The following is a 20,358-nucleotide window of genomic DNA, read 5'->3' on the forward strand; positions in this document are numbered from 1 at the left end:
ATCTAGAATGATTTGGCTCATAAGCTAGGATTCACAATTTTTAATGAATCTAATGTCGAAAGATAGCTTGCATCAAGCTCTCCCCATTCCCAAGGCCATCCCCAACCATAATTCTCATAGATCTAGGAGATATTTTGCATTTAATTACAGGGTGTCCTTGTATTGGACCCCAGTTTGTTATTGGCCCCTTTACCCTAGCACTAGCCCTCAAATTCGAAGGGTGACTCTACCTTTCATCTTGAAGGCCTTAAAAGAAACTCCCCTTTTTTATTACAATTCTTTTAGAGGGTAGCATTCTCCTATCCCTCATCTACAGGGTAAAATCCCCTCAAAAGGGTGTTGCAACCTTCTACTTTAAGGGCTGCTTGAGTTAGGACCTAGCATTTGTCACTCACATTGCCCTTGCACCTCATAGTACACTTTTACCATTGCACCATGATCGTAACACATACAACACTACCACACAAAGCTCTATAGTGCAAACATTGCATCAATATGCATGCCCTTGAGAGTGACCCACACCATAGTTGGCTATAGACTATTTTTTATCACCCAACCGCCTACAATTAGAAAGGACATTTCTTTTCGATTCGTAATGACTCTCCCTGTAGCAAGAATAACACCAAAACATGGTGCTATATCCCAAACCTAGGAGGTGAAACTGGAGAAGAATTGGTGGAGAGCAATGTCAAAAGCATCATGGAAAGAGATGGAAGAAGAGGGTGAGGAGTAGATGATACGAGGAAGGATATGCTCCCGAATGTTTTCTTGCATAGACTTAACTCTCCCTGTAGAAATGTTGGCGAGTGCTTGCACAAAATTGTCTTTGCCAAGAGCAATATCATCTTTGTTGAGGAAGATGGAGTACATGGTAGGGTCAGAGGGGAGGTAGGCATCATATTGAAGGTGAGCAGTTTCATTGGAAAAGACAACAGGAATGCACCCAGCGATGATGCTGTCAAAAAAGCTCTTCCGGGTCGGTGTATCCCCCTCTGGTTGCAAGCAGAACACTGCATTGCTGAACTCAAGAGTGACAATCTCAGGCTCACTTTCACATGGAATTTGCCATCGTGTGTACTGAAGTGTGCAATCCAAAAACCTGCACTTGTCATTCTTTTCCTCGCATTGCTTCTGGAGCTCTTGCCTAAACTGCAGCGTGCTCTCATGCCGAAACTTCCTTCTGGCCGATCCCAAAAAACTTACCAGCCACTCCCTCTTTGCTCCCTTTATCGTCTCCTACAAAGTACCGCACCGGCTCCAATGATGCATGCATAAATGAAACAACACCTCTCTCTCTCTCTCTCTCTCTCTCTCTCTCTCTCTCTACCCACCAAAAGAGCCTCATTTCTGTTACTTGAGAAAACCCCACAAAGCAGGTCCGAAAGCCACACTTGCAAAAACTGTTGGATGAACTGAAAATGCCAAGGGTAAAAACCTCTCCTGAAGAGAGTAAAAAGTGCTCTAGCGATGTGAGGAAGAAAGAGGACAGAAAGGCACTTCCCACCAAAACCCAGATAGCCAGAAGCCACCTCTACAGCTGCTCAATGGCAGGCGAAAGCTGACCAACACCAACTCGTACTATGACCAACTATGGAAATGAGGAGGCACAGAAGAGGGGTAATCGCCAATGACGAAGATGATAGATAAAAAGCAACTGACATCACCAAAGAATTCTACTAAGTACTGTCTTGAGCACAAAATTGGAGCTTCTAAGGAGGTCTTGGCCAATGTAGAAAACAATCCAATTGCTGAAGGTGGATCCCTTATGATGTACTCCAAAGCTCGGGAGGCTAGCTCCAAGAAAAACATGAAACTCCAGGGCCCGCCAAAAGATATACATCGACAAAATGCGTAGTAGGGAGAGGAGAGCTCCAACCGAAGCGCACCCCAACACCCTACCACACAACAGCAAAAGAAAAACAAGGAAACCAAAAACAAGGTGTGTGACGACAGACGTTGGCACTGTCTTTCACTCCGATTGAAGAGAAGAAGAAGAAGAAGAGAGACTATAGATCGAAGAGAAGAAGAATAAAACATACCTTCAAAATTTCAAGGCTGCTTCGTTGTACACGGGTTGAAACTCCTTCAACATACACCCTCCCTTTCTACCGAAAGGCGGTGCCACCAAAAACAAATTAAACAAACGGAAAACAAAATCGACAAGCTTCACACCCCCCCCCCCCAACAAAGACACACACCTAAAAACAAGCCATACGAGTACAAACACAAGATGAAACACGATGCACGCATAACCAAGCTCCACTCACCCACAGTACATACACACATCCATCCACACGCACGCCCGGAATGTCACATGCACATCTAGCCCTGTGTGCATGTGGACAAGCTATATACCTAGATGAATCCAGGATAAGCCCAGATTCACCCTTGAAGGAAAGTGCAAGGTATAGACCCACGGTAGTCACCCACAAGACAATATAACCATCAGCTTCATCATACATAGTATTGACTAAATACCACGACATCCCCACTAACGTCGTCAGTGCCCAATAGTGGGTGTAGAACTAGGTACTGACATATGCTCCCCAACACAACACACACCACACGCACACACACATGAGCACACATCAGCACAAAGTTCAACGTACTGAGTTCCTGTCATGACTCCGGAGATCAATAGCAGACTCAGCCATAATGAAGCCTAGCACTAAAAGAAGCATTAAATCGAAAAAATTAGCACATCTAGCCTATGTGCATGTGGACAAGCTATCTCAGGTCTAGGGTTGAGGTCAGCTTAGGAAGTGTTCTGGCACCTTTGTGAGCCTGTGAGCAGGCCGTGCATGTCCAAGCACTTTGATTAGTTGCATATCCTCTGGTTGCACACAGCATGATCATCAGCATGACATTCAGTACTCATCTAGAGCAATATCAACATTCACTTCCGCTGCACCTTACATTGGTACAAAGCTTTTGGCAGTGTTCTGTATCACTCAAGGAAAGAACCACAAGAAATTTTTTGCTTGTTGCGGTCGCACGTAACCCAAGTCCACTTGAGCGTGTCAATTCCTAATCGTGTTTTGAAGAGTAACAGGTAACCCAAGAAAGAAGGGCTTGTCCAGCCTCCCCTTGTTCCTCCTTTCACTCATAGAGAGTCGACCGTGCACTTAGCGATCGTCCAATCGACGTGAGGTGGGAAAAAGCAACTTTGGTGTGAGCGCAAGACCGCAAAGGGGTGCGCCCACAGGGAAGAGTCGAGCTCGGGTAAGAGAAAAGCCTTCTCAAACACCGATTGCAAGCTAAAGAACTCAAGAACCTCAAGAACCCAAGAACCCAAGTTCCTCGAGAACTTAAGTACCCAAGACCTCAATGTATGGTCATCACCGAAAGCGGAATGGATACTTTGTGTGAAGGTGATGAGAGTGTAGGTAATAACAAAGAATTTTCTCCACCAGGAGGAATTTTTTCCGACCCTCCCCCTTCCCCATCTATGCCATGGGTTGCACCAAATCCTCTGGAGGCTTTGGTCAAGTCGATGATGGACATGATGCTACAACAAGAGGCGCCGCTTGAAACCGGTCAATTCAATCCAAAAAGGGCGGTAAACTTTAAACTTAAACCTTATTTGCTTTCACCCATTTAATTTGTCGCCCACTTTACCTGTACTTTCAAGACACAACAAAGGGGAGAGGGATACAGGCTGCTAGATTGCACCTGTATGAGAAGACCTACACCATATTGGCCCCTAACTTAGGCGCTCCTTTCGGTATTTCTTTATTGTTTAAAAGAGGGAATAAACGCTCTGGTTCCCTACAAGCTGCTCCACACAAGCTCGGCTGAATTTCAACTGTTCCGGCCCGATTTCGGCAGCATAGCTGTACTAGGACCCTTCACAGTCAATATTCCCACGCATCGAATGACTTTCCCGATGCATACGGCACTTTGCAAAACCTGGCGAGAATCTGCAGCATGTTGAATTCTCTGTTTTCAGCCTCGAAAATGCGTCAGATCACCTGTACAGTGGTCCCCTCGCGTCCCCGAACCTCCTGGGGGTATTAGGGACCGTTTAGGGCCAAAACCCTAAACCTGCAAAAATACACGGCAGGCTGCAATTTACTGTTTCGGGCTCCGTTTCGCGTGCCGATCGCATCCGTAGCAAGTCCTCGAGCTCCCGCACCTATAGGGCTACTTGCCCTTTGAATCGGACGAGATTTCTGGTGTGAAACCTCTCCGAATTCACCTGTACCTGCGGGGGATTAGCCGCTAGCTAATCCAGTACCTGTGCAAGAGGCTCTTGCCTCGGCAATCGCGCATGAACCCACACAACTGTACATTGGTCAATTGAAAAGCCCACTAGTGGGACATAACATACTGCCATAGGGGAGAGAGAGAGCAGTGCGTAGCGTGCAGGGGATCACTCTTGGCACCTCACTGTACATAGGAAGGAAAGCAAGCACTCCATAGCTCTTAACCTGTGACAAAATCTACAAATGAGCCTCTTTCCCCTTCAATTTCAGCGCCACCTTCTCTTGCATGAGGAAAATGCACCAAAATGTGCCACTTGGCACATTTACAAGCATTTTCCCGTTTCGGGGTTGCCGCCTAAAAATCTCCCAACCGGTTGCCCAGTTGACTTCACGGCAGAGTAAGAAAATGTTCTCCTTGTCATTCCAAAGGTAATGACGCAAACACATTTTCAGGTCCTAAAATAGCAGTTCCCTAAATTTTAAGAGATGCTGCCATTGTATCTTTCTAGGTCATCTGACCCCCTTTGTACACTGCAGCCACACCCATAACTGAAATGTAGCCTCTGTAGCAAAGGATTCCACTATGGCTAGTCAATGACCCCACTTTGGCTAACCATAGTCCTTGTCCAACCTTAGTGCTCTCTTGCCCTCAGGCTTGGACTCCCTCTGGACAGTTCAACACTAGCTATGCAATGCAGGGCAGTTAGATTTCCCGAGGGGTGTTTCCAAAAAGTGAAAGTAAATAGATAATAAGAAAGTAGCACAGATAAATTTGATTCATCACAATCTGACACTTCACGTGCAAAAACCAAGTATGCAGAAAGATGCTTTTTCATTACAGAAGTAATAGTAGAAGCTGATACAGTGGGAATAGACTCCCCTTTAAGCTTTACATCCAAGATGTGAGTCTTTCCCTTGCTCTGTACAGTGATCTTTTTGTTGTAGGCATCCATGATTCCCTGTACACGAAATAACCAAGGAATACCTAACAACACATCACATCCGTCCAATGGCATGATGTAAAATTCGTCAGCATCTACATAGGACTGGATATGTAGGCGCAACTTTCCAATGATGGGTGTCACAGCCTCTGTATGGCCAGGACATGTCAAACCTGCCTCTGCTGTATACCCCATCTCTACAGGTCTGATTCCCAACTTTGAAGCCAATTCTGGGGAAATGAAGTTGGCTTTGGCACCTGGATCAAAGAAGATGAGCAATGTTTGATCCCTGACCTTTCCCCATGCTCTGCAAAGCTCACTTGCATCTGAATTTGGCTTGTCGCCCACCATATCTGGCACTAGACCAACCATGGGCTTCTTTCCTTTCTTGTCTTCCTTGTCTTCAGAATCAGGTGGCCTTTTCTTTGTAGGACAATTGTAAGCAATGTGGCTAGGCTGCTCATAGATGAAGCATTTGTTCTCTGACCTCAGGACCTTCTTTTGCTCTTCCGACTTGCGAGGAAAACGTCTTTTCCATTTCTTCGCTGGTCCCTTTTCTGATTCAGCCGTAGCTTTGTCTTTCCCTGCGTTGGCTGGCTCCTAAGTCACTTTCGGAGCCTCCTTGGGAACATACTTCTTCGCTGAATTTTTCTTGGCTGATCCTTCCTTGACGCCAGTATTGAATTCACAATCTTCTCCCTTGAGCAAACCATTGCCAGTGTTTGCTACCTCGATGAGCTGCGTCAAAGTAGTGACTTTGGTCTTCGTGCAGTACTTTCTCAATTCTTTGGGTAGGCCACAACAATATTTTTCAATCTGTTCTGTCAATGGCACAAACCTATAGGAAGTTACTGGAAGTAGAGCTTTCCAAAACTTCCGATTGTAGTCATCTAGATTCTTGCAAGTAGCAGCATTAAGCTAGTGCCATTCTGTCATGACATCTGCTTCAAAGTCATCAGATAACCATGCTGCTGCAAAAATCTGCTTGAAGTAAATCCATGTGGACGGAGCTTGCCCTTGAAGCAATAAAGTTGTCCACCATTGTCCCGCATTCCCTGTCAAGAAAGTGGATGCCTTGTGGACCTTTGAAGCCTCTGTAAAGTTTCCCCCTGCATAGGCCTTGTCAAACTGCTGGAGGAATGAGAGAGCCTTCTTCCTGTCATCAAACCCTGTAAAGGTCGTGAATGTCACACCTTTGCCACCTTCCTTGTACGGAGTTGGCCTCTCCAACGGCGTTAAGTTGTCATATGGAAGTGACTGAAACATGAGAACACTGTTAGGGTTCATTTGTGTTCCCCAACCCCAATTAAGTTGACCTGGAAATGCCATATTTGGCTGCTGATTTGTAATTCCAGCCATACCAAAATTTGCCTGTGGCATCCCAAATTGGCCCTGAGTGCTTTGAAACCATGGTAGCATGCCCGTGACACCATACATGGGGTTAGGCATCATCGTTTGAGCACCCCCGAACACTATTCCTGGCGTGTAAAACTGATTTCCAGGTGCATGACCAGCCATGCTCTGGAATACCGATCCATCTCCAAAATAGCCAGGGTGTACTGAAGGTGGTGGGAAGACCTGTTGCATAGCCTGTAGGTTGCTTCCCTGCCCATTAGAACCAGCTATAGGCTGCTGAAAGGTGGCGGGCTGAACTGGTATAGCTTGAAAGACTGGCATCTTAGCCACCTGTCCTTGCACCTTAGGCACAGGTTGTGGAGACTGTATGTTCTCCGTCAAGTGTACAGGTGTTTCCATTGACTGTGCAGTATGAATCACCTGTGCTTGAGCCTTAACAGGCTTCTAAATACGATCCAGTGACCCAACTTGCTGAGACGGAAGAGGAGGTTGCAGAAAGGCTAAAAACCTCGGGTTCTACATTACTTGTGTGAACATAGCCATAGCAGTAGCCAACTGGGTCCTGAATATATCATCATCCGTCTGTGGTGGTCTTGAAGACTCACCCACTTCATATGTCTGTTGACCCTGTGAAGAGGAAACCTCTTCAGTCACATCATCTGGTTTGTCAGCCATAATTGCAATTCCCTGTGTCTGGTCTATGATCCCCTATGTCTTCAAGCCCAAACTGACCAAGGCTCACTTCTATGGAAAAAAGTGATTTAATCCCGGGGATGGAACCATGAAACCGGCCTGTTCAATTCAAAAAGGGCGGTAAACTTTAAACTTAAACCTTATTTGCTTTCACCCATTTAATTTGTCGCCCACTTTACCTGTACTTTCAAGACACAACAAAGGGGAGAGGAATACAGGCCACTAGATTGCACCTGTATGAGAAGACCTACACCAGATTGGCCCCTAACTTAGGCGCTCCTTTCGGTATTTCTTTATTGTTTAAAAGAGGGAATAAACGATGTGGTTCCCTACAAGCTGCGCCACACAAGCTCGGCTGAATTTCAACTGTTCCGGCCCAATTTCGGCAACATAACTGTACTAGGACCCTTCACAGTCAGTATTCCCACGCATTGAATGACTTTCCCGACGCATACGCGCACTTTGCAAAACCTGGCGAGAATCTGCAGCATGCTGAATTCTCTGTTTTCAGCCCCGAAAATGCGTCAGGTCACCTGTACAGCGGTCCCCTCGCGTCCCCGAACGTCCTGGGGGTATTAGGGACCGTTTAGGGCCAAAACCCTAAACCTGCAAAAATACACAGCAGGCTGTAATTTACTGTTTCGGGCTCCGTTTCGCGTGCCGGTCGCATCCGTAGCAAGTCCTCGAGCTCCCGCACCTGTAGGGTTACTTGCCCTTTGAATCGGACGAGATTTCTGGCATGAAACCTCTCCGAATTCACCCGTACCTGCGAGGGATTAGCCGCTAGCTAATCTAGTACCTGTGCAAGAGGCTCTTGCCTCGGCAATCGCGCATGAACCCACACAATTGTACATTGGTCAATTGAAAAACCCACTAGTGGGGCATAACATACTGCTATAGGGGAGAGAGAGAGAGAGAGCAGTGCGTAGCGTGCAGGGGATCACTCCTGGCACCGCACTGTACATAGGAGGGAAATCAAGCACTCCATAGCTCTTAACCTGTGACAAAATCTGCAAATGAACCTCTTTCCCCTTCAAATTCAGCGCCACCTTCTCTTGCATGAGGAAAGTGCACCAAAATGTGCCACTTGGCGCATTTACAAGCATTTTCCCGTTTCGGGGTTGCCGCCTAAAAATCTCCCAACCGGTTGCCCAGTTGACTTCACGGCAGAGTAAGAAAATGTTCTCCTTGTCATTCCGGAGGTAATGACGCACACATTTTCAGGTCCCAAAATAGCAGTTCCCTAAATTTTAAGAGATGCTGCCATTGTATCTTTCTAGGTCATTTGACCCCCTTTGTACACTGCAGCCACACCCATAACTGAAATGTAGCCTCTGTAGCAAAAGATTCCACTTTGGCTAGTCAATGACCCCACTTTGGCTAACCATAGTCCTTGTCCAACCTTAGTGCTCTCTTGCCCTCAGGCCTGGACTCCCTCTGGACAGTTCCACACTAGCTATGCAATGCAGGGCAGTTAGATTTCCCGAGGGGTGTTTCCAAAAAGTGAAAGTAAATAGATAATAAGAAAGAAATCAACAAAAAGGATAGATAGTAGTCACACGCTGGTGACACCGCCTTGGATCGCGAGCGCGAAGAAAGAAAAGCAAACTTGTATTGCAAGCGCGATGAAAGAAAGGTAACCTTGGAGCGTGAGCGTGAGCAAGTGCGCTTGGCAGCCGAAGACAGAAAGGCAGCCTTGGAGCGTAAGCGTGAGCAAGCGCGCTTGGCAGCCGAAGAGAGAAGCGCAACTATGGATCTTTAGCGTGAGTAAGCACGCGAAGCCCAACGCATAGCGACTGAAGAAAGGCGAACGGCCTTGGACTTAGAGTGTGAGGCGCACAGAGACCAACGCATGCAAGAGTTGGTCCTACAAGTACTCACCTCGAAGTCTGAGCCGATCAAAGATGTGGGCATTTCATCAAGTAGCTCAAATCGAGATGCGGACTCCAACAATCCAATCACTGAGAAGTTGACGTTCAGCAAGTATGACGGTAAGATGGATGCTAATGTTATTCATTCTTGGTTGCATCAATTTAATGCTTACTTTGCGACAACTAAGAAGACAGGAAATAGCAAAGTTTTCACGGCAGTCATGTATCTTGTCGGTGATGCCATTAATTGGTATCACGCATGGCAAGAGGCACAGTTAGCCGCTGTTGGGAAACAAGCGAACTGAAACACCTCTATAGTGACGTCACCCAAGAGCGTTGAAAGAGAACTACAAGACACAAAAAGCTTTGCCAAATCCTTTTGAAACACCACAAGTCCAATAAGAGTAGACCCTTGGGAATTTACTAGCCGTCGCCCACCCAAGAGACTATGTCACATAAGAGCAAAACCATGTCAAAGCACGGATTTACAGCACACGCCGACCAATGCAGATGAAGACAAGAGCCTCTCCTTTCACAATCAAGCATCACAAACCCATAACTTCAACATCAATTCCACAATTCATAGATACATGCCCTCCCAATCTACCTATACACAATTTGCCACTAGGCTGCCATAGCCATAACCCTGCAGAGAACTAGTCGTAACCTGATGAGCACAACTCCAATTGGGGCACTTTAAAGATTGAGATAAAGCTTGAAAAATGACTGGCGAGAAAGCTGAAGATGACCAAAATTGATTCCATACGCCGCCATGAGCAAAATTGACGCGAACAGAAGGCTGTCCCAGCACGACTACACGTAGAGAAGGCTAGTCGGGGCAAAAATCTGCATCCAAAAGCACCAAGGAGACACAACGAGCTAAAACCTGCAAATTTCTGATGTTTGGCTGAACTTCTTTTAGTTTGTACATGAGTTTTAGTTATATACAAGGCTCACTTCAAAAAACTCACTCACGGGCACTTACAGTAGCCTGACAGCTGTCACTAGACTAGCGACTTGCAGTGCATGTACATGTGCTTGCTAAACCAAGTTTAAAAGCTCACAAAAATAGACCCCATACACCTTTTTGATACCAGGCGTCATGTCCATATGTACAAATTTACAAAAAACGGGGTGTCAGAAATGCGCCCAACATAGTTTGCCAACCCCCTAGTCTGCTAGAGCATTCATGCTCAGCTGTAGCATAAGCATATTGTCCACCCGGATCAAAGGGCCATACAACATAAGCAAAAATTTCATGAAGAAACACCAACCATATCAATTGCGTCACTCCCAATATCAAAGCATAAACCATATGTAGAATCCAAATCCTGTTTAGGCATAAAGTACTCTCAACAAATACAACAAAGAAACACCCTTTCATCATTATAGCATGCAAGGAATCCTTTAACATCTCATCCAAAAAGTCTTCAACTTTTAGCTCAGCCATTTTTATATCCTCATGCATATCCATTTCATTCTCCCCACTCTTCATTAAGCCTCTATCCAATTCAACCATATCATTCTTGATAGGTAAGCCATCTTCCATATATGCCTTAGGCTCCTTAACAAGAGGATCAAACAAGGTAGCATCAACCATATTCACATGAGGCATAACAAGAGAGCCTCCATCATTTTCCATATCTTCTAAAACCTCAATATTCTCTTCATCAATTAAGGCAGGATCATCCACACCATCATGCACGCCATGAAGCTTCTCATTGATAGAGTCCTCATCAACAACACAAGTAGTATGCTTAGTTGCTGCATCACCCTTTTGCATACAATCACCCAAAGCAGATACCCGAGAGCCCTCATCATACACATCACCATCTTTGTCATTTTTATCTTCCTTGACCTCCATCCTGTGATCCTTGACTACCTATCTACAAGAGAAGAACTCACAGCAATAACATTCGTACCAGAAGCATACTCATCCTCATTGTAACCTATATGAGAAGCATTAGCCATGTGACTTGGACATTCAAAATGATCATTTCCTTGCATTTGAGACTCTTTCATGACCATGGTAGCCTTCTTGTCTACATCCACCTTACTAGAATCATCATCTTTGACATGAAGGTTGACATCAAATCTCTTAAACAACAAAGATGGCATACATTGAGCATTCTTCTTGATCTCATTATGAATATGACATTCTTCTTTCACATACTCAAGAGAATGAGAAACATGAAAGTCTTCATTGCATACGTTGTCCATATTTATGTCTAAAACATAAGATACATTTGGCTTCACATCTTCTTGCAATCCAAGCTGCCTCACTCTCTCTAGCTTCCATTCCTTATGCTTTGCAACCTTTACTGCATCATCAAATGTAAGTGGCCTTTTAAGCTCAACCTTTAACTTCAAATCAACTCTCAAACTTTGCATAAACATACACTTTTTAAGCATAAGAGGAGGAGCATCACTTCCCAAAGAAACACACCATCTCTTCCACAAAGCATTGAACTCTTTGACAAAGGCATCTACACTTTGACCATCACCCTGCTTAAGTTCTTCAATAGAGTGCCATACATATGTTGGGTCCTCTATCTTCTTGAACTTCTCAAGAAAAGCCTTCTTTAATGCATCATAAGTCATCACCAATGGAGGTTGAGATGATTTCAACCAAAACTCATACTCATCATACCATATTCTTGCATCCTCTTTCAAGCAAAAAAACAAAATCTTGAGCATAATCATTGGATCTTCCTTATTTGCCATCAAACAAGAAAACTCCATCTTCTCAATGAATGCATCAGCATCCTCACCTACATGACCATAGAACCTTGGAAACTCTGTCACCATAGCCATCAAAGCTGTCAATTGAGGGTCACTTGAAGAAGATCCTCCGTGGGGGGCACCAAAACACTGTTGGGAAACAAGCAAACTGAAACACCTCTATAGTGATGTCACCCAAGAGCGTTGAAAGAGAACTACAAAACACAAAAAGCTTTTCCAAATCCTTTTGAAACACCACAAGTCCAATAAGAGTAGACCCTTGGGAATTTACTAGCCGTCGCCCACCCAAGAGACTATGTCACATAGGAGCAAAACCCTGTCAAAGCACGGATTTACAGCACACGCCGACCAATGCAGATGAAAACAAGAGCCTCTCCTTTCACAATCAAGCATCACAAACCCATAACTTCAACATCAATTCCACAATTTATAGATACATGCCCTCCCAATCTGCCTATACACTATTTGCAACTAAGCTGCCATAGCCATAACCCTGCAGAGAACTAGTCGTAACCTGATGAGCACAACTCCAATTGGGGCACTTCAAAGCTTGAGATAAAGCTTGAAAAATGACTGGCGAGAAAGCTGAAGATGACCAAAATTGATTCCATACGCCGCCATGAGCAAAATTGACGCGAACAGAAGGCTGTCCCAGCACGACTACACGTAGAGAAGGCTAGTCGAGGCAAAAATCTGCATCCAAAAGCACCAAGGAGACACAACGAGCTAAAACCTGCAAATTTCTGATGTTTGGCTGAACTTTTTTTAGTTTGTACATGAGCTTTAGTTATATACAAAGCTCACTTCAAAAAACTCACTCACGGGCACTTACAATAGCCTGACAGCTGTCACTAGACTAGCGACTTGTAGTGCATGTACATGTGCTTGCTAAACCAAGTTAAAAAGCTCACAAAAATAGACCCCATACACCTTTTTGATACCAGGCGTCATGTCCATATGTACAAATTTACAAAAAACGGGGTGTCAGAAATGCGCCCAACACCGCGCACCTAGAGGAAGCCAAAGAAGACGTGCCCCTTTCTTTCAATTGGGCCGACTTCCAAGACAAGCTCAAGGCGCGGTTTATGCCACCTCAGTACTTAGCACGGTTGAAAGAAGATTGGTGCAATCTAAAGCAAAATGGTATGCAAGTCATGTCTTTCTCGAACTGTATTTTGCAGCTCGGCACCCAAACGCAAATCGGATGAGGAGCGCAAAGAGGTATTCCTTTTTGGGTTGGACGAGTATGTCAAGTTTGATGTCGAAGTACTCGATCCCATAGATCTCAACAAGGCGGTAGCGATTCCTCTCGCACAAGAGATGAAGCACAACAGAGGAAAGCCTAAGGAGAACAAGTCTTCTCACGGCACCTCTCAAACTCCTCAAAACCCACAGAACGGTAAAAATGGTAAAAACAGTAACTCTTCTACCAAATCTTCCTCTAATCCTTTGGAAAAGAACTCTCAAAATGAATCTAAGGGTAAAGCTAAAGAACCTGCTAAACCTAAGCTAATCCCACATGAAAAAGTTGCACAAGGAATTATAGGAGGATACATAACGCCAGAAGAACAAGTCATTTATGCTAAGTGCGATATGGATTCTCTCATTACACAAGAGTGCCTTGATGTGTTATTCACTGTTCGACAAGCTTCCTTCCGTAGAAAATTTGTCGTGTCTCCTCTCTCAGAATGTGATATGATTTTGGGCATTAGATGGTTTCGTGAGCATAACCCTCTCATTGATTGGGCATACAATACTCTCACTCTAAATGCCAAAAATGACTCTCCCATGATCATTCGTGGTGAGGAGGATCTGCATCCTTTACCTCTCATTTCTCATGTGCAGGCGAAGCGTGAATTACGAAGAGGAGCACAAGCGACATTCATATATGCCTCTCCAGTTACCCAAGCATTAAGGCTCCAAGCAGGTATTTAGTTTTGTTTACTAAGTATGAGCACCTCTTTTTTGCAGGATGATCTTCCACCCCATCTCTCTCCCAAGCGGCCGAAGGACCATCGCAACGAACACACGAAGAGGGCACAGCCAGTCAGTAAGGCTCCCTACCGTTTGAAAAAGACTCGAGAAGAAGAATTAGAGCGACAACTCACGGAGTTGGTGGCCAGAGGATTCATACGTCCTACTGTATGTCCTTTTGCTGCTTCGATTTTATTTGTCCGCAAGAAGGATGGTTTGTCTCCTTTGTATGTTGATTACAGGGCATTGACCAAGATGAACATCAAGAAAAAGTTTCCGATGCCTCGCATTGAGTATATCCTCGATAGGCTCAATGGGGCAAAGGTTTTCAGTAAGGTCGATCTCAAAAGTGAATACCATCAGGTAAGGGTATTCAAAGGCGACATCTACAAGACCGCTTTTCGCACAGAGCGAGGTGTGGTTATGCCTTTTGGATTGACACCTGCCGTGGGTACATTTAACCGTCTCATGGTAGGCCGTTTTGGCAATATGGCTGGCGTGTGTGTTCATCTTTCCTGATGATATTCTAATTTTTTTTGCATCGTGGGAACAACATGAAAAGAATGTAGAAAGGGTTTTAACCCGTTTGGATGAGTGTCAGTTGTACATTGCAGCTAAGAAATCTGAGTTTTTTCTCACTGAAGTTACTTATCTGGGTTATCTTTCTGCAAACGGCGTCAAGCTAGATCCCGCGAAGGTGAAACAGGTTTGTAATTGGGATCTGCCCAAAACTGCATATGATGTGCATTCTTTTTTTGGTTTATGTCAAGCATATGGTTCGAACATAGAGAATTTTGCACGCATTGCCGCACCCATAACAGATGCTTTGAAAGGGGTAAAGACTCGCCGACAGCACGTGGATTTGCCCGAAGCAGCCATTGAGGTTTTCACAGCTCTCAAGGTTGCGATGACACCAGCGTCGCGTCTCATCCTTGCCTCTTGGGACAATCCCTTTGAGGTATAGACGGATGCGAGCAATGTCGCCATAGGCAACTATGCTTCGGCAGCATGGCCGTCCAGTTGCATTCCTTAGTCGGAAGTTAAATAGTGCAGAAAAGAACTATTCAGTTTATGGCAAAGAACCTCTGCCTATCATTCACTCTCTCAAGCATTGAAAGCATTTTCCGTATGGTAGAGAGTTCACAGATCACCAAGCCCTCAAGTGGCTCCAGTCCATACCTAGTGCACTGTCACGTGACACATCCCAACCCTATGTGTCCGTGGACAAGCTATACCACAGCAGGGTTCAATCAGTCCAGTCAGTTTAGATTAGCAATGAAATGGCACTTTTGTGAGTCTATTTGTAGACTGTGCATGCCCAGTCACTTAGCATAGATGCATATCCTCCGGTTGCACACAGCATGATCATCGGAATTCCCATCAGAATCCATTAGCATCAGTTAAGGGAATTTTCTAGTGCATTTAGCCTATTTTCCTATTTTTGGTTATTTTCACTTATTATTTTCAAGTGACTTTCCAACAAAAGCAGGTAGGGCAATTTTGCTAAGTTAATATATAAGCAAATCCAAGTTAGCACTTTCTGGCAGAAGAGGCAGCAGGAGCTTCCCGCTCAACAGACAACTTCTCAGTAGTAACCCCCCCTCATGACCCCCTAGCGCCAACCACCTCCCCATACTTGGCGTTTTCTCCCACGGTTTCACAGCATCAGCATCGCCATTGAAGTCCCCCCTTCTGGCGTTAGTTCCCCAACAGATCAGCCCCATCCTTGGCGTGTTTCCCCGCCACCAATTCACCTCAGCTCTTGGCGTTTTTGTCCCTGCCAGCTCAGCGTTTTTGCAGCCAACTACTAACGCTAGGATTGTTGCCATGCCAGCGTTTTTGATCAGCAAATTCAGCATTGAAGAAACGCAGGTTCTCAGCCTTTATCCAAGTAGCAGATCAACCCCAGATTGGTTGCAAATGATCCCCCATTATCAGCCACAAAACGCAGCCAAAACAATCATTTTCAGCCACCAAAACAGTCCCGAAAACAGCAATTAGAAGACCACAGATTTCAACCATCAAGTCGTCGTCGTCATCAACATATGTTGCTAAATTGGCTTTATCTTACAGAAAAATAATTCTAAATGAATTAATGGATTTATAAGTGAGAGGGTTTTCTCGCTTGGAACACCAAGGAAAAAAATAATTCTAAATGAATTATTGGAATTTTAAGTGAGAGGGTTTTTCTCACTGGAGACATCCGAGTACAGAGTATTCCTAGTGCATCATTTAAAGTAATGACGGGAACACTGAGAACGGGAATATCTGTAAGGCCACCAAGAACGGGTACTTCTGGTGCGTCACATCGGATGGGTGACAGGGAGCATCGAAAAGAAGTATCCGACCATCCGGGAACGGACATCTCTGATGTGTCATAGGATGGGGGACATAGAGCATCGTGAAGGAGATTGTACCGTAAGTTCGGTAGGAAAGGACTAGGTGATGGGTATTCCTGATGCGTCACAAGGTGGGTGACGGGTGCATCCGTAAGGGAATATCCATAGTCGGGAGGAAATTCCGAAACTGTGTTAGAATTGTGCACAAGGAAAAGCAAGCACTTGAATGAAGATGGGTTCAAAGGAAACTTTGAGGAAAAACAGATGCTTTCTGAGAAAACGGGATTGCTTTTCGGGAAAGCAGATGCTTTCCCGCGAGGAAGTCCATGTCTGCATTGCAACTGTGCATGTGATTGCATCCAGGGACGCCTGGGAAGTGCTGTGAAAGCATTGTTTTTAACTTATAAGGTTTTATTGAGTTTTTGGGCAGGTTCATACTATTTTTAAAATACGCCGGCCGCCCACTTAATAAGTGGGCAGCCATCTGATAAATAAGGCAACAGATCAGCCAGCATTTTCTCTCTCTTTTTCTGGCAGAACGGAAAAAAAAAAATTGAAAAAAAAAATTTAAAATATATAAAAAAAAAACGGCCGCGATCTCTACGCGAGCAGCTATTCGTGCCTGTGGCTAGGAGCTATAAAAGCATCACATGCCCTCACTCAGAGAGGAGGACCAATCTTTGCAAGGAGGAGATGCTACTGCAGATTTCAGCCATAAAGAAGACGTTGCCAGTGATGCCCATGGCTGCCCCAAGTGTACCAGATGTCGCCAAGACCCAGTGCGCGAGTTCCCTCGCGAAGAAGTGCCTACGAAGCGTGTTTCCATCGCGACAAGTTGCTGTTTTTCTCTGTTTTCAGCCCATAAACGTCGTAGACGGGGCTGATTTACGAGAAGGAACCCGAGAACACACCTCTTTTGTGTGTAGGATTGGAAGAGAGGATTTTTCTATGTAAAGATCTCTTCCGGGGAATTGCTTTTCGAGAACGGAGTTGCGTTTAGAGCGTCGAGACTTTGAAGGTAACGTTTTTCATGTTATGATCTTTGAGTATTTGATTGCAGGTGTACTTCCTCTTCGTGAGGGAGTAGGAGCAGAGGAAGGCATGAGCCTCTGCAAGAGAAAAGCGCTCTGAGGAACTAGAGCCAGATCAGCCCAAGGGTTTCGTACCCGAGTTTGGGAAGAAGATCCACGGATCGGAGAGAGGTAGTCTCTCAAGTTGCGATCCGGAAGTTGGGATTCCCAAGTAAGGACTTCGTGTCTAGGAAAGCAGAGTTGTTCTGCGGGAAGATGACTCTGGAAAGAGAGTTAGAAAGAGTTGCAGGGATATCATGCCCTGAGTCTGGAAGGTGAGATCCAGAGGCGAGAACCTTGGTTCTCAAGGATTTGGAATAAGGAACGGAAGTTCCTTGGAATAGGGTTTTGCCCTAGGAATCGGAAGCTGAGGCTTCCGGGAACCATCAAGTCTTATTCTAGAACGAACGTGGTAATACGTTCGGTTCAAGTGCTTGTATAGACTTCTCCTCAGTAATAAAGATACTATTACGGGGGGGGGACCAGCCCATCTTCTGGTCCCAGTACTGTGTCGATCTTCTCACTCTCTATCTCTCTCTCTATTTATTTCTCTCTATATCCTCTGGCTTCAGTAATAAGTGATAAATCCTATTTATCCCAATGTATTTTATATTGTTATGCGCTCCCGTTTGTGACAGCATAGTCCAAGTTGCATCAGTCCATTGCATTCGCATTGTACACCTTTGTGCAATCAAAGTAGACCACTCTCGTCGGCGAGAGTGGGGCCTTCGGAGGAGGGTTTTACAACCTCTCAGGTGTCGTATCTCTTTTCTCTCCTTCTCTCAGTCTCATTCACTTGCACGCACAATATCCACTCACTTTGTTCGTGATCATAGCACTCTCCATAAGACGGAAAGCTCTCTCTTTCCCTAAGAACTAAAAGGAACCTTGAGCAATAAAGATCACTAATCTTGAGAAAATACAACATTCATTCCGCTGCACCTTACATGCACATTGGAGTGATCGCCAAGCACGGTGGTCACAATTTTTTGAGCAATTTGGAGGTTTGATTGAGTATGTGCGTAGTAAAGCTAACCCTGTTGCAGATGTGTTAAGTCGCAAAGGACAGATCCTCGCTCGAGTCAAGATCCACAATTTCTCTTCAGGGTGTGTCTATTGACAGCATGAAGAATCAGTATGCAAATTTTGAGTTCGGTAAGTAATGGTTGCAGGCTCTTACTTCCCAAGGGCCCAACAACTATCTCATTCATGAAGGTTTGTTGTATTTTCGTCACCGTCTATGTGTGTTTCCCTCTCTCAAGACAACCATATGACATGATGCTCATGACTCTCTCACGGATGGGCACAGGGAAATGAACACCACTTTGGAAAAAATAGAAAGATTCTTTTATTTGCCTAAAATGCAAAAAGATGTGTTTCGTTATGTCACATAGTGCACCATTTGTCAAAAGGTAAAAGCTCCTCGAGGTAAGGAGCAAAGCCTCTTGCTTCCGCTGCCTATTCCTGATGGATTTTATGACTAACCTTCCACCTAGTTTGCATTCAAGGAATACTCAATGTTAGACAATTGTTGACCGTTTCAGCAAATTTTGCATGTTGTGCATGTTGATTCTTTGTAAGGCCACAGTCACCACACAAGATGTAGCACGGTTGTTCATAAAGCATTGGTACACCCTCTGTGGTTTGCCAAAGTCAATCGTTTCAGATAGGGATACTAAGTTCACGTCCAATTTTTTGCGCACTCTTTGAAAATTTTGGCACTAAGTTGAATTTTTCATCGGCTTTTCATCCACAGTCAGATGGTCAAACAGAAATTTACAATCAGTTGGCTTTTGATGTTTTGAAGTCATATGTGCATGATCAACAGTCTCGTTGGGAGCTCTATCTCCCTTTGGTTCAAGCAGTTTTGAATGACTCTTATTCCTCTGCCATTGGTAGAACTCCGTATGAGGCAGCTTTTGGCCATCCGTTCCAATCACTTTTGACTCGCTCAGTCAGTCAAATGCCTTATGTCAATGCTGAAAGTCAGTCTTTGGATGAGATTTCTGAGAGTGTGAAGCTTCGGCTAAGCAAGGCTCATGAGTTTTACTCACGACAGGCTAACAAGCATCGTCAAGATGTTTCTATCAAGGAAGGGGATTGGGTTTATTTAAGAATCATGAAGCAACGTCTTAAGCAAGTTGGAAAGAAGTGTCCTTAGTTGTCTTTCAGAATGTATGGTCCATTTCTTATCATTAAGAAGATCGATGAGGTTTCGATGAAATTGCAATTGCCTAACACCTCCGAAGGACATTTCCGAAGAAGAAGAGCCCAAGATCATCAATAAGCTGAAGTCATGGAGCCGGAGCAAGTGTTGTTGCATCGGCTTTACCATGGCTCAAAGAAGAAAGTCAGACGGTACTTTTTGAAGTTCAAGGATCGAGGAACCCACGAGGCAGTGTGGGTTCATGAAGAATTTTTCAGAGATTACCCAAAGTTGTTGTAAGGTGCAGCGGAAGTGAATGTTGAACTTTGCTCAAGATGAGTGCTCCGAACTGTGCTCAAGGTTCCTTTTACTTACGGAAGGGAGAGCCTTCCATTCCTTTAGTGAGAGAGTGCAATGGACACAAACAAAGTGGATGAACACTGTGAATGAAGGTACATGAGACTGAGAGATAGAGAGAGAAGAATACGACACTAGAATGTTGTCAAAACCCTCCTCCGAAGGCCCCACTCTCTATGGCGAGAGCGGTCTACTTATGATTGCACAAATCTCTACAATGCTTGGACTTGCCGACGATGTCGACGACGACAAGACGGATTGAATCTAAAAATGCTAAGGGGCTGAAATCTGCAAATCTTTATCTGCTGAATTCTCACTCTATGTCGGTGACGATGTCGATGGCGATGATGCGACGACGACGCGCTGAAAACGCAGATGCTGAAATCTGCGTTTTCCGGGCTGAATCTACAAACTTTGGGGGATTTGACCGTGTGGCAAGGATCTGCTGCGGGAAGGTGAGATCTGCGAGGTTCGGGGGTTCTACTGCGGGTACTAATTGCTGAAAACTGAAAAAGCTGAGTCTAGGGCTGATTCCGTCGCGAAGATCTGCAAAAACACTGAAGTGTCTTGCAGATGCAAAAACGCTAGGGCTGAAAATCTTCTGCTGCAGTGGAAATCTGCTAACGCTGTAGAATCTACTAACGCTAGTAGATCTGCTGTCTAT

At 44.9% G+C, this 20,358-nt stretch overlaps 1 protein-coding gene across 1 annotated transcript in view; it reads right to left on the reverse strand.

The window, feature by feature from the left end:
* Nucleotides 1–434: 434 nt before the first annotated feature.
* The window catches only part of LOC147462390 (putative xyloglucan galactosyltransferase GT13), a 41,670-nt gene continuing 21,746 nt past the window's right edge, over nt 435–20,358 (reverse strand). Inside the window, exon 2 of the mRNA XM_086483788.1 lies at nt 435–1,236. Coding sequence (XP_086339914.1) covers nt 649–1,236 — 588 coding nt within the window. The 3' untranslated portion in view covers nt 435–648. The remainder of the gene's footprint in view (nt 1,237–20,358) is intronic.

Source organism: Adiantum capillus-veneris, chromosome 2, assembly GCF_014529385.1.
Source record: "Adiantum capillus-veneris isolate H3 chromosome 2, ASM1452938v2, whole genome shotgun sequence".
Classification (NCBI taxonomy): domain Eukaryota; kingdom Viridiplantae; phylum Streptophyta; class Polypodiopsida; order Polypodiales; family Pteridaceae; genus Adiantum; species Adiantum capillus-veneris.